Source organism: Peromyscus eremicus, chromosome 10, assembly GCF_949786415.1.
Source record: "Peromyscus eremicus chromosome 10, PerEre_H2_v1, whole genome shotgun sequence".
NCBI lineage: Eukaryota > Metazoa > Chordata > Mammalia > Rodentia > Cricetidae > Peromyscus > Peromyscus eremicus.
Genome location: NC_081426.1, coordinates 16,220,429 through 16,235,979, shown reverse-complemented (window position 1 = coordinate 16,235,979; position 15,551 = coordinate 16,220,429). Strand labels below are relative to the sequence as shown.

Here is a 15,551-nt window from a genome sequence, read left to right as displayed (position 1 = left end):
ACTCCAATAGAAAGACACAGTCGAATTCCAGAGAGATCAAGTGCTGTGGAGCAAATAGATAGGAATATGTTTCTGGATTGATGATTACATTATGCACGTATTTATAAACATTTAAGAATTGTACAGTTTATAAGAGCGAGGTGCAGGTACGAACGAGTAACACACACATTTCACATTGGGAGAGGCCAGTGGGAACTGTGGGCTCACTGTCCCGAAACTACAGCGCGTGTGTGAGTTCCCAGCATTCTCTCCCAGCCTCGTGACCACAAGCCAACGGTCCTGCCCTTGGCAGGTCCTTGGTTGCCGGAAGCTGTGAGCATGGGCAGCTCCCTGGGCTCGCCCCAGAGATCAATGCCTGCCCCTGCCCCCAGGTGCCCAAGGTCTAGACCTTGGTCTGACTGGGTTCAGCGAGACCCTGACCCCAAGTCCCACAGGAACCTCCACACGCCCCAGAAGGTGGTGGCAACCTGGAGGCGCTCCTCCACTAGACCTCCAGCAGAGGCCACCCTGGGCCTAGATCTCTCCAGCGCCTGGGACAGGTATATGAAACGATGGCTTTGGAGTGTACGGAACCCCGGATGGACCTGCAGCCCAGTGACGGTCAAGATTGCCCCTCCTGAGGGTAGAGGCAGCGCTCTGACCTCTCCGGAGCATGGAACCCGCTTTGCAGAGCGTCCTGACGAGTGTCCAGATCCCTGTGCTAAGGAGACTGTGCTGAGGGCCCTCAGCCAGTGCAAGAAAGGGACGAGGCGGTTTGATGGACCGCTGTGGTTCGAGGTCTCAGAGGTGGAAAACAGAAGACAGAATCCAGAGCCCAAGCCCACATCTGCCTTCAAACCCTGGGTAAAAAATGGAGTGGCAATTTCCTTTGTTCCAAAACCAGGACCTCTGAACCGAAGCCAGAACTGCTGGAAACTCAATGCCTGTGAGAATGATACTGACCTCCAGCCGCATATCCACGCTGCTAGGCAAACAGTGCCAGAGCCTCACATGGAAAGCTGGGAGAAGACCCAGGCCTCCTGTGACCCCTCGCTAATCCCTGTGCTCAAGACTGGAGTCTTCGGGGCCTCCTTGGCTGGTGGGGATTTCTATTCCTCTACCTCCCTTGACTTCTAATTGTCTTAAGTCTGTCATCCTTTTTGGACTTTCATGCCCTAGCCCTACGTTCTGTCCCAGTTTGGGAGTTAATACTTGTTCCAGCTCTCTATCTCCTGTCCTGTCAAACCCAATCTATTTCTCTTGCCCATCGTGATCCTTTTGCCTTTAAATCCAAACCAGCATCGCTGGAATTTGTCGCTGCTCCCCTGTTTTCCAAATTTGTATAGCTAAACATTTACTTATTAAAACAGTATTATCAATGAAAAGAGCTTTTCATGCAATTATTTTCCAGCAGGACAAGAGCTAATCTAAAAACCCTTTACTGTAAACGTCTTCATTTATTTGAGATCCTAATCCTTAGGCCAGTTGAGCTAGAGAGTACTGAGAGAAAATAAAATGTTGAGCTGTAGTGAAGAGTGTGGGTTGTAGTCTAAGAAACATTCAATAAAGAAAAACGTCTATGATGTGATTGACACTTTAGAAAGGTGATTCTGGTTGCATTGTTGGTTACCTAGAAGCAGCAACTGAAGTAGAAACAACAGAAGTTCAATACAGTGTGTCTGCCAAGAATTGAGAGTGTTGGTAGATTTGAGAGGAGAATTATGCAGTGGGATAAATGTGTTCAGAAGAGGCTTGCCATGTTGAGGGCTTATTGGTGCTCCAGCTGATAGCACTGAGAAAGTAAAAAAAAAAAAAAATCACAATTTACAGATTATTTTTTTTCATGATACTGAAATGGATATTGTGCCACTTACTGACATAGAAAATACCAGCAGAGGAAAACATATTAGAAAATAAAGTCTTTTCCATCATGTTTTCTAGAATAATGATATTCTTATTCTAGTAGATTTTTCGGTTGTACATTTGAATAAGTCTGGAACTCATAGTCTGAAGCCAGGGAATTAGTTCAGGATCTCTGGCCATATAAGGTCAAGCATAACATAAAATTGAGGTCAAATAGAGTTAAGAGATGAATGATGCAATGTGTACAGGGAAGGGATGAGACAAGGAACCTCGGTGCTCCAATATTTAGAAACTGAAAGAAAGAAGGTAAGAAAATCCTGGGAATAAACAGCCACTGGAGTAGAAGGAGATCCAGCAGCAGTGGGCCCTGAAGAGTATCTCAGAACCTAGAGTCACCGCTTCTGATTTAAGAAAAGGCTTTGTTCAAGCCTAGGGCTGGCAGGCCAGAGTCTTAGCAAAAAAGACAGAATTTTATCTTACAAAATTCTCTAAGCATTCACATAAGGAGGTCTGCCCATTTCATTCATTTCATTGATTCAGCTCATCCAGAAACATGCACAAAAACAAGATCAGAAAATATTTCGAGCACTCTGCAACCCAGTTAGAATTAAGTCTTCTAAAGCAACAATAACCTTGATCATGGAATCAAAGCTTGGGTAAGAAAAAAAAAAAAACTTAACAACTATTATCAAAAGGATAAAAGTTAAGTGTTAGAATGTGGAAAAAAGGAAGCTCTTGAACACCGTAGGTGGTAATGGAAAATTAGTAGATCCACTATGAGAAACTACCAAAGTTCATAAAAAAATAGAGAGAGAACTGCCATACGATCTCCTAATCTCATCTCTATGTAAATAGCTAGAAGTGGAAGCAATATGTTGAAGAAATGTAAGTTCTCTTCATTTTAGCATTTTTCATATACACAAAACGATATGGAACCAACATAACACCCATTGGTAGATGAAGACTGTGTGGTATATATAGAAAATAGAACATTATTCAAATACAAAAATGGAAGAAATCTGACACTTGTATGAATATAGATAAATCTGACTGTGTCAGATAAGTCCAATAGACAAAACAAGTATCTCTAACATATGTAGAAGCTAAAACCATGTATTCATAGAAGTTAAAATTACAATGAAACTTTAGTAGGTTTGGGGTTTTAGGGAATCTGTGGAAAAGATGCAAAGTTGGATTTAGACAGTACGCTTTCAGTGGAACTAATATTCAACATGATAATTACAGTTAGTAATGACTTATTGCACAACTGAAAATTTGAGAATAGATTTCATTGTTTGCTAGATCCTTAACAAACATGGAAGGAATGTGAGGAAATGCATTTGCTGATTTAATCATTTTACAATGCATCATATTTCAAAAGATAATTTTGAGCAAGTATAGATACATGTAATTTGTTTTTCATTTAAAATGTGATAAATAATATGGAAGATTAGCAAAAAAATCTTGGGAATGAGTAGATGTTAAAGGTCATACACCTTATGACCAGAACTGATGATGGAAAGGATTGGTGGTGATGCATAGGCAACTCAGATTTTCAGTGAGTGAAGACATAGAGCAGGATGGCACCAAGAATGAGAGCTGGTCTACAGGTTCTAGCATTATCACTTCAAAGTAATGTGAATCTTTTGAAAGAGCAAATAAGAGTCATAGCTTGGAAGGGCAAGGTAGAGTAATGATAGATTCACCATCATGTCTAAACCATGAGGGTCATGGAATGCCAACGTACGTAACACGGCTATGTTCCAAGCTGAGGACGTACATGGCACAGCTGCAGGAGAGTGAGACCTCTGGGATATTTTCTAGAAATTCGTGAGTTTTAGGGATACTGTGTTATATTCAAGGACATTGGTCAGAAATGAAATCATCTGAGCACCTTCGCAGCTAGGAGAGAGTCCTCCCTCCATCATTTACACAGTGTCTCAAGTCCTGTTAGTTAAATTATAGTATAGACAGCCTATCTAGATTCAGAAATAAACTTTATGCAAAAGACAGCATTTTGGAGACCTTATAAGATCTGGGTGAAGCCGGGCGGTGGTGGTGCAGGTGGTGGTGCATGCCTTTAACCCCAACACTCGAGAGGCAGAGCCAGGTAGGTCTCTGTGTGTTCGAGGCCAGCCTGGTCTACAGAGTGAGATCCAGGACAGTAACCAAAGCTACCCAGAGAAACCCTGCCTCGAAAAAAAACAAACACAAACAAACAAAAAAGATCTGGGTGAAAAAGCTACTGAGAAAATGAATTGAAGGAGAGCAATATCTAGCCAGTCATTACACTTGGGCTGAAAGGGGTATGGATTTGGTCACCACAGATTGACAATTGAAATTATGCCTGTACTAAACATGAGCAGATTTTTTTGTCGTTTTCCCTAGCTATTCAGCCTAATAATTTTTTGATGTAATTTTCACGTTCTGTGATTATTAATATTGCCTGTCAACTTGACAGGACCTAGAATCACCTGGGAGACAAACCTCTGGGCCTATCTGTGAGGAAGGTTCTAGAATGGATTAAGTGAGGTGGGAAGACTCATGTTAAATGTGAGCGGTACCATTTCAGGAGTTCGGTTTCTAGACTGAGAAAAAAAGAAGCTGAGCTGTGCACCAGTGTTCAACATTACTTCCTCAGGAGAGATACGGTGTGATCAGCAATTCACCTCCCTATTGCCTCAACTTCCCTGACAAAGAAACCCTTCAGTTCCTATTGTCAGGTATTTTTCCACAATAAAAAGAGAAATGCACAATCCATTAGCTACTTTTTTAAAAGTAACTGTAAACACTTTAAAATTCTAAATTACCATGCAAAAGATAAGGATAATCCATCACTGTGGCCAGTGTCAGTATCTCAGCTCTGCTAAAGTACTTATGCCTGGTCTGTCGCTGGGGATATGATGATGGGAACTGTCAAATCAAGAGAACTGGGTTTTTGTGGAAAGATGGGGGAAGAACAGTTAATGCAGACTGAAAAACTAGATTATAAGGCAAGAGCACATTTTTCTGGGAACTATAAAAATGTTAGAAAGGTGCTGTTCTGTAGATAATTCAGAAAAATTAATCTTACGGGATATCTAGAAATTTAAAAAAAAAAACAGCATTGAAGAAAATGGGGAAGTGAGCAGGACCAATATAGTTTTGGAGGTTGGGGGTGTCTTTAAATTGCTGTTTCAAAGATGGGCTTGCTACAGTAAGACAGGATGTATGAATGCACCTGTGGATCAAGCTTATAATATTCATATTCTCTGTCCAGTTTTCTTGATTGTGTGACATTTTCCATTATAACTCAACACCTACAATGCTATGATATACGTTGTGAAGTTGGGGTAGGTCTATCAAAGGAAGAACACATGCCAGGGAACATACACAAATTAAGCACAAAGAGTTGGACATCAGTGTGTATATCACTAATTTTCATCCATTTAATGGGCCATCTATCATTAATTCAGTGTCTCAGATACAGTTTAGGTGATTCTTAATAATTGTGAACTTTTGATTAATGAAGGCAGTCATTTCTTTTTCTGATTTCTGTACTCACAAGAACAGATTCCTTGAAAATACCTTATCTTGTGGGGAGTATTATGTCATGAGGTAACCAAGGATGTAAAATTACAGGTTTGTTTATTCTCACCAAATAAGTGTTGGACAGGCTGGTATTTTCTGTAGGCAGCATAAGAATGGGAGAGCAAATGGGCCTGTGAATATGTGATGGCATCTTCCTCCCCTTTTGTGAGAAGTTAGAGGTCCAACTTTCCTTATGTTGTATTTGTATGCCTGGCCTACCACATCTAGAGTCTGGGTCTTCACAATAGCCCTAATGCCTCTTGTCAGCTAAGCCTGTAATAGCATTGTTAATGATGTTTAAAAAGAATTACCTGGATTCCTCAAACAAACAAACCACAGGCAGAAATGGTATATGCATTTTCTTTCCAAAGAAGAGTCAAAAAGAAGTAGATGCAGAAATGCAAAATAGATCCATAGGCCACTAACATAGGGGTATAGATTACACAGAAAGAATGAGCAAAGAACAGTACAGTTTGTATCAGAAAGCAAAAGATAGGGACACATATCTACATAAGGATTAAATAAGAGTCCACACCTCCCTTTGGAATAAAGGTCACTAGCTATAATAATGATAAGAATTGAGCTTTGTAATGTTAATTAACTGTTTGTTTCCCAGGGTGAGTATGTTTGTCACCCAGCATTACAGCATGCACTTAATATTTAAAAGGCATTGGTTCAATCCCTAGCATGATCAAAGTGTCAAGCTGAGTTTTAAGTGAAGTCAAGAATTTTCTAGATGAAAACTTTCTAAAGAATAATTTGTTTAATCCCAATAATATGTTACTTCCATTTTGAGAAGAAACATATTCACTGTTGAGGGCTTCCCACTTATGTTCCTCTTACTCCGAACCGACTGCTGACAGATTCATTTCAAAGGGCCCTGTCCCACAAAGGACTGTGTTCTTCTGATCAGGTACCATGGGAATCTCAACCTCTATCCTATTAAATAATACTGAAGTCAATCAGAAACAAACTGTAGTGTGAATGTTGATGTTTCCAGGCACCAGGCTCAGTACCTCATGAGCAAAATATCTTATTCTTATGACCTTCACAATCTCTAGTGCATGTGAAAACATAAATAAAAGAAGCACCATCCCCCCCCACAAAAATGTACAAAATAACCCATCTAGCTCCTTTTGAAATATTTTTTCATTGAATTTTCACTGAAAATTTTCATCACTAATTCTACATTTACATATTGCACAGATTTTGGATACAGAAAAACACAAAACAATTTTGATATTTCCTTCCTAATCACAATGTTTTTTTTTTTATGATTCCAGTCTCTTGATGTTTTCTAGATAACACTTTCCTATGGCTGCATGTTTTCCTTTGTACCTCCAAACAGCCATTCAGTAAATGGAGTCACATTGCATGAATAGAAATAAGAATTCAATTTGCCCCCAAACTTTGTTTCAACAGAAAGGGTAGAAGCATTATATTATTCTCCATATAACTAGAGAATTGAATAAAAAACATATTTACAGTACCAATCTTAGCAAACTGTGAGAAGGAAAGAAATAGGAAAGAAATATACCATTTCAACACTGAGAGATAGAGATAAATCATAGAGTTGAATTGATGTTTCCAGTGATGGGAAGATGGCTTTGGTGGTAAAGCACTTGCTCTGCAAGCCTATGCATCTGAATTCTGGTCCCTAGTACTCACATAGACTCCATAGATAATATCACCCACATGTAATTTCAAGACTAGGAATACAGAGAAAGACCCCTAGAGCTTCCAGATCAGCAAGTCTCACTAAATGATGAGCTCCAGGCTCACTGAAAGGCCAGGTGCCCTAAAAAAATTAGGTGAACACCAACTGAGGAAGATATTTAAAGACTACCTTTGCCTCTACACACCCCCACATGTATACATGTGCACATAGAAGAACTCACATACATTCATAGTTTAACTATCCAGATTTAAAGTCAACTGAAAAATTAAAACTTGGCAAAAGAAAATGAAATGCTATTATTAGTAGATGTTCCTGAAAGATAAAATTACTGTATTAAATATTAATATGGAAGATCTGCTGTAATTCTTCTTGCTCAGAATGAAAAACGCTAGTTGTTTAACTCTAAATCCTTAAGAAAAAATGTTATATCATGCTGATTCTAGTTAAAAAAACATTTTAATTACAATTTTGTTTTCCTTTTAAAAATGAGAAATGGATGGATCCACGTAGTTAACATTTCAGCATTTTTCAAAAGTCTGAGTTGAAACTTTCATCCCAGTTTCAATGCAAGACTTTGACATGAGCCCTTGTAAATTATTTTAAATTACATTATACTAAGATACTATATAGAGAGTAGATACTTCCATTTCAAAAAAGAAGAATGGGGGCATTAAAAAGAAGTACAGGGTCAAAGCAAGACTGAAATCTGCCAAGGCACACATGACATACTATACCTAGAACTCACATTCTAAGTACGTCGTGGGATATATGTGCTCCAAAGAACTTGGGCAGCCAGTACTTTTGTTTTGACATTTAAAGTCACATGGCTCCTTTCCTGGGCTATCTCTCTTTGTCATTTCCAACTTTCTTTGGGCATTTCACAATTCTATTCTCTCACTCCATGTAGTCTCCCATACGGTTTTAAGCCCACAGTCAAAGCTTCATGTACAGTAGTCTCATGGATTGGCTTCAGGGATCCTGACCCTGTCAAGTATTCTCTATCCTACATGACTTTCCTTTGGTGTCTGTGTAGAAACCTCCATAGCTTCAGATGTCTTATATTTGCATTCGTGTAAAAGCAACTTCATGCAGCTGATGCTAAGTTGGGCAGTGGTTGACTCTCCTTGGATCATGACTGCAGTATATGAAGTGAAGCATTTCTGTAGGTCATTCTATTCAGTAAGAAGCCTCGGATCTCTTTTTAAAGAAAAGAAAAAAAAGCATTCTATATTGGAACTCATGACTGCAACTATAAACATGTTATCCCCAAGCTGCAAGCTCTTCAATTGTTGTTCCTCTGCTTTTGTAGCCCTATTCTCACTATAAGCTTGAATAAACAGAATAATAAAGATATTACAACTTGAATATTCATCCACCATCATATTTTCTCTTCAAGCTTTATTAGTCAATAATATTTCAATTCATATTTCTTCAAAATCTCAACACAGGGACAAAGCTCTGTGCCATGTGTAATGTGTGTGGTCTTTGGTTCAACTCCAAATAAAATCGTGATTTCCATCTACAATCTCTTGAACATCAAACATCTGCTTTATCTGCCTTGTTATTGTCGGTCCATTCCCAGATCCCACCAGAATTTATTACTAATCTCTGCTTGTCACTTTTTAGAATTTCCTTGCATTAATTCTTAATGGTTTTCTAATTTCCACTTCCAAACTAGTTCCAAATGCTTAAGGACCTCATAGGGAGCTTTACTTACAGCAGTGACCTCCCTTCCCTGATACCAATCTTAATTGATAGTGCCACTTCTTGTCACTATAACACAAACATCTAACAGAGCAATGTAAAAGGAGGAATAATTGTTTGGTACATAGTTTCAATACATGGTCATCTGGTCTATTTTTTTTTTTAGCCAAGGTAAATTAGAGCATCATGGGTACAGAAATGAAGATCAGAGCTGTTCACTTTATGAAAACCATAAAGTACAGAGGGACATAGCAAGATAAAGCTGCCACCCAAGGAAACCTCTCCAGTGACCAGGTTGTTCCAGTAAAGTCCCATCTCCTACAATACACAGAACCTCTCAAAGTAGCACTGCTAGTTGGGAATCAAGCCTTCAACATGTAATAGAGTTTATAGAACATTGCTACACATGTGCTCATAAATGATATGCAAACTGAAAGAAGTTCTCTGCCTTTCCCCAAAGGCAACACAGTGCATGACCTAGTCTGTGAAATAATGCCAGAGAAAGCCAAACCTATGAAGATACAGGAATGTTAGCATTTGACTAGAACTTGTAAGAAGGAATAAGAGAACATTCTCAAGTAATAGCAGAAATCATCTGAGGCAATGGAAACCTTTAATCTTAAATTTATATACAAAGGCAGATCATAACAGATGTGTACACTGAAAAGAAATGTGTGGCTCAGAAAGTTCAACATTTTGACAAGAACCTGCCTCTGCCTCCTTCTAGACAAACCTCTGCACCACAAGACAAATCCCCACCTTCATGCCTGGTCCCAAGGGTGAGTCTGACGAGAGACAAGGCCACCTTCACTATCCCATCCCATAGAGCTTGGTACCCACCTTTATCTTATCTTTCCAGAGAGCTCTATGCCTATTGGCCAGGGTTCAAGTTTAACAATTCTGTCATAGGGACATGTCTGACACCCACATCACAAGACTCCACTTCTGCTCAGTTGATTCAGAGTGAGTTCTGCTACTTTATGGGACAAGGATCCACCATCCCTCCCTTGGGTGCCAGGAGAATCTGATGTCCATGGAACAAGACTCTGCTCAGGAATCTGTACATAAATCAGCATTAATCATTATCACTATAGTTGAGCCTTTCACAGGTGTACTCTGGGATATTTACTCTAAACTGTTGAAGAACCAAACAAGTGAAAATGGAGGACATGAGTAGGACTACCTACCACTCTATACTTTCTTCCTTATTAATGTTCAATACCTTTATTTTCTTCTATTTTGTTCAATGTTAAGAAATGAAAATGGATAATAGAAATATAGAAACAATGTCCAACATCACAAGCCATCAAGACATCGGAGAAACAAGTGAAAAACTACATTAAGGTTCAATTTCACAATGATAGTTATTAGGTAAACTTAAGTGACTGACAAGATGACTCATTGGGTTAAAATGCCGCTACCAAGCCTGATGATCTGATTTTAATCTCTGGAATCTACAAGTTAGAGGCAGATAACTGACTTATTCCCAGAAGTTGTCCTCTGACCTTCACACACACACAACACACCGACACACACACATACACACACACACACACACACACACACACACACACACACACACAAACACACACACACTAAAATAAATATTAAAAACTTACAAAAATTGCAGAAAGAGAGATGACTCAGAAGTTAAGAGCACATGTTTCACTTCCAAAGGACCAGAATTCAAGATCAATACCACCTTGGTTTCTTCTTACTCTATGATTAAAGTATTTAGTATCTTCAGTAATGGAGTCTTACCATAGGATTCTGGCAGGCAGTAAGTATAATGCATGTCCCATTTGGTTTCGGGGGGGGGGGGTGTCCCTGGGATAGGCTGGACCAGTAACTCAAAGGGGAAATGCAAATGACTAAAAGACAATTTAAAAACTGTTAACATTGTTAGCCATCAGGAAAAATACAAATGAAAGATATTTGGAAGTATCATTTTACCTCAGCCAGAATGGTTAAAATCAAGAAAACAAATGCCAGGAACAAAAATCAATTCAAAATAGATCAATGACCTTAACCTAAAACCTGACATACTAAAAATACTGTGGAGAAATATAGGGAATGTATTTAGAGTTACAGAAATAGGTAAAACACTCTCAAGAGAATTCTAATAGCATAGGAAATAATCTCCCAAATCAGCAAATGAGACCGCATAAAATTAAAATGTTTCTGCACAGAAAGGGAAAGTATCATCAGAGTGAACAAACAGAAAGGTAGAAATTTTTTTTCTAGAAATACCTTAGACAGGGTGTTGATATTCAGATTACACAATGAACTGTGAATGTAGACATCAGCAACAAAAGCTACCAGTCAATAAATGGGCTAATGAAGTGAGCAGATAGTGCTTAAAGAGGAAGCACAAATGACCAGTGAGTACTTTTTTGAAATGTTCAAAATATTTGGCCATCAGGGAAATGCAAATTAAAACCACTCTGTGATTCTATCTTACCCTAGTCAGAATGGCTAGAATGTTGAGACAATGAGGATAACCTTCTAACCATGATTCAAGTGCACTGGAGTGGCATTTCTTAATGTGTATGGTGGGTTTGCAGCAGAGAAAGTGGAAAAGGTACATTCTTTAGTGCACTCACTAGAGCTCCAGAGCCTTGAGCTTTACAAATTATTTATATGTCTATGTCAGAAGAGAAAGAATGAATTTTATGTACTCTTACCTTCTTGTTGAAGAATGATAACCCTTATATCAGTATATGTATTCATAAGTACCCTTTCATAAGCATATATGAATATTCAAATACAGTATGATTTCTCCCTGACTGTAGTGCATCAGTGAATTACAAAAATTACATCAATGCAAAGCTCAGTGAATTACAAAAATAACATCAGTGCAAAGCTCAGTGAGTTATGGAATTCGTGTAGGTGAGGACCAGTCCAATACAATCTGATTAAGTTAAAGAATGAGCAAGAATATTTTCCTCTATACAGACTCATAGGCTGACTGTGTTGTTTGGGAAGTTCTGTTAATTTCACATCCATGTACTTTTCTGCCTAATGTTTCTCAATATCCCCAGAAAAAGATACAGTTTCAGATTGATTTGTAAGTATATTCCCTTTCTGTTCTTTTAAGGTTCCATCACAGATATCTAAATGTATATGTATTTGACTTAAACATAGAGGATGTTACAACATTTTATTTTCCTTAGTCAACACAGAGTTAAAATTTCTGAGAAAGTAGTGCCTTTTTCAATTCTATAAGCAATTGTTAAGCATTCCATTTTATGATTCTTCATTTTCTGATAAGATTTAGTTATGAATATGGTCATACTTCAAGTGAAAATTAATTCTAGTTTGGTAGAAAATGATCATTATCAACACCATCACTCTTCAGGAATATGTAAGCAAAAGCCTAGTTGTAAAGTCATTAGGATGACTCCACAGGGAAGCTGTGTCTAGTATTCATTTGTCCAGTCAGTCCATTAAGGTCCCACCGAGTGTCTTCCAGTTCTGTTTGCACACAATTAGAAGCTGCTTTCTAACAACCTCTAAGAAGCAGTCCAAGGATTAACATCATCTGTCTCTTCCATCTTTCTTTCTTTTCTTCAGCTTTGCTACATTTTGATGACACCTGTACTCATAATGTAGGGTCCTATTCCATTGCATCAGGCTCCCCTGTACTGATATGTTAGACATGAGTCATCACAATTGTCTTGTATTTTCTATAAACATCTGCCAGAACTGTTGAGAATTATATCATAGAATCAAAGTGATGATACATAAAATATGACTAAGCTGAAGTGTTAAGGCAAAAGCAAACAGCATACAGTGGTGTATAGGCTTTGAAGAGTATTCAAAGATGGCATTCATGAGTGAAAATCCATTTACATCAATCTGCTGAAGGATAAGAATTTTACTGTGACACCCAGATGCAGAGGGTTTGTTCCAGAAGGCAAGAAGGGTACGACAACTCAGGCAGAACAATTAGCACCATGTCTCGCCAGGAGTCACAGGAAAGCAATGCTGGTTTATGAAAGCTTTTTGTCATTTGTCCCTTTATTTTTGGAGGAGTCTCTGACACACTGAAAGGTGCCACCCATAGTTAGCTTGGTTCTTTCTCCTTCGGGTAATCTTTTGTAGAAATGTCTCCGCAAACACAGAAGTGTGCCTGACCAATCTCCTTGGTGATAATAACCGCAGTCAAGCTGACAATGCGGAACAATCATTATACAACAATTTTTGAGGCCCTCTGTGCAACAGAGGCTTTTCTAGAATTCTTCAGATGTTACATGTGGGGAGTACAGGAGGTGCTCTAAGAGTGTGCAGTGAAAGACTGGTCTAGTGCACAAAATACTTAATGAGGCAGAGAGGCTGCGACTCTCACACCTAACAGCTGGAAATTGTTATATAAGCAAATTAAAACAAGTGAATCAAAGATAACCTGTTGCTGATATGACAGCTTGACAAAATGCTTGAGGAAACAAAGACGAGGGTGCAAGAACCACACAGGAGCATTTCAGTTAAGAGACTCACGCAAATCGTGAAGAGTACTGAAGAAAGTATAATTAGACTAAATAAGAATGAAAGTTTCCCTTGACATGAAGTTTGAAATTGGCCAAATTTCCTCATAAAGGCAGGAAACACAGAATGTTTTATGCGAGTCTAGGTCCTTAAGGCAGGTGGCAGAGACCTAAAATTCCAGCACACTGTGCATGAGAGGTCCTGGAAAGGAGCTATCTGCAGAGGCTGATTAACTAATTAGAACATCAATGACATGGAGAGGCTTTGATGTTTCAAGACCAGAGTTATCCTGGAGCGTCCTTAGCCTTGTCAGTGGACATTTATTCCCCTCCTCTTTACATGACCTAGCGTCTTTGTGACCATTGAATAAATTCTTTAGAATATAGAAACAGATCCCTAGTTTCCACCAATGTAAAGGCTCAAGAACGTTGTCAGACAGCATCTGGATCTGCATTAGTTTTCTCGGCTTTGCTGCACACAGCCAGCCCGATGTATATGATGGTGTATTTAGAAAGAATTGTCTTATGATTTCATTTGTTCTGTTGCTGTAGAAAGTTCATAAAATTGATAGCTCATTAGAACATGCTGTTTGGGGAAACCTGTATCTGTGCCCTTGGACCATGTGCACTCATACTTGGTTTCAGAATGAGGCATCTTTTATTATTTTGTGGCCTAAGAGCTATTTCTTTCATTGACAACACCAACTTGACTTGCCTCCTGAAACAAGGGAGTGTCATTCCCTGACTTCAGGGTCATCCTTTTTTCTGAAACAAGTACTCCTGGGATCTGAATTTCTATACCTGTACAATAAAAATGAATAATCTGTGCTTAGAAAGAGGGAGAAGCCCCAGTGTCTGTCTGTCTGTCTCTCTCTCTCTCTCTCTCTCTCTCTCTCTCTCTCTCTCTCCCCTTTTGAATTTGAATATCTTATGTTAACATCATGCAGAAATAATTAAACAATTAACTTGATGTCCACTTGCTGTTCATAAGGTTACATTTCATTTTTACAGAATTTTGAGGATGTCTGCATCCAGTCTCTATGGAAACCCTGTCTTACTAATGAGGGACCACTGAGCTAGAGTAAGGTCTTGAAACGAGATTATTCTTTTCTCTGTATCTCTAAATAAAAACACTATGATGTCTTGAAAATCATTCTATTTTTCTGCTTCTGAGAATATCAACAAAAGACACTAGAAATATTCCTTTGAAGATTTTATTGTTCTGACTCCATTCATAAGCAGTCAGCTCATGTTGTCTGCTAATCAGTACAACACACTGTTAAATAAGTTTATCCAAATAGACACAGAGCCTTATGAAACATACGTCCTTAATGAGGCACAACAGTTTAGAAAGCCCTGTAAATTTAAAAGAAAATGCAAGATGCTGTGGCATTCAGCCCCTCCCTCTCCATATTTCAACAATGTCTGCATTATGTAACAAGTTTGTCTAGAAACATCCAGAGAAAAATTCTCTAACATAAGATAATTTCTACAACTTGATTGCTGTGTACAGAAAACATAAATGCAATGAGCAATATGGAGAAATTACTTCCTTACCAAAGCATTCCAAGAACATTTTCAGACAGTAAGACGTTGATAAAGATGAATATCCATTCAGATGCTAGTATCCTGTGAATCTTATTTAAAATTGTGTGCAGCCCATGCCTGGGGGTTGGGGAATGATCTATCTCATCCTCCCAAGCTCTTCAGTGAGCTTTAAGACAAGCACATGAGTTGCACATACTAGCTTGTGCAGCACTATCAGACCATGGTTATCATCTTACTGGCTTTCTTTCTTTGGGAAACGTCAGAACCAATAGTTGAAGCATTCTATACAAGGACACCAATGCTACATCACATACGCGGGAAACCTTTTCTCTTCTCTCTGTCTCCCTTAAAGAGCTAACCTGAAAGTGTGTAGGAAAAGCAAGCAGCTGTGAAGGTGGCAGACTCACAGCATCTGTCCCTTCAGTTTCAGATGATTCCCGGGCCAGGAATGAGGTTGGGTAAATGTGTTCTGGCTTCTGGGAGACATTTCAGATATAATGTACACAGCCATCCATGAAGTATTACAGGTCATTGCAACACACATTGTATTTTACATTCTGGCTTAGGTAAACATCTCACCCTTCCCGTCATTATAGGTTTACAGACCAAAGCGGCTGAACCATGGATTATAATGGCCTTTGAAGTGCATTGATGGGTAGCTAGTATATCGTGTGTGTGTGTGTGTGTGTGTGTGTGTGTGTGTGTGTGTGTGTGTGTCTAGTAAC

General features: G+C 38.8%; 1 protein-coding gene across 1 annotated transcript; it reads left to right on the top strand.

Moving 5' to 3' along the window:
- Nucleotides 1-247: 247 nt before the first annotated feature.
- Pom121l12 (POM121 transmembrane nucleoporin like 12) lies at nucleotides 248-1,364 on the top strand. The gene has a single exon (XM_059275003.1). It carries the CDS (start codon nucleotides 319-321, stop codon nucleotides 1,114-1,116), a length of 798 nt encoding a protein of 265 aa, XP_059130986.1. The 5' UTR covers nucleotides 248-318; the 3' UTR covers nucleotides 1,117-1,364.
- The last annotated feature ends 14,187 nt before the right edge of the window (nucleotides 1,365-15,551 follow it).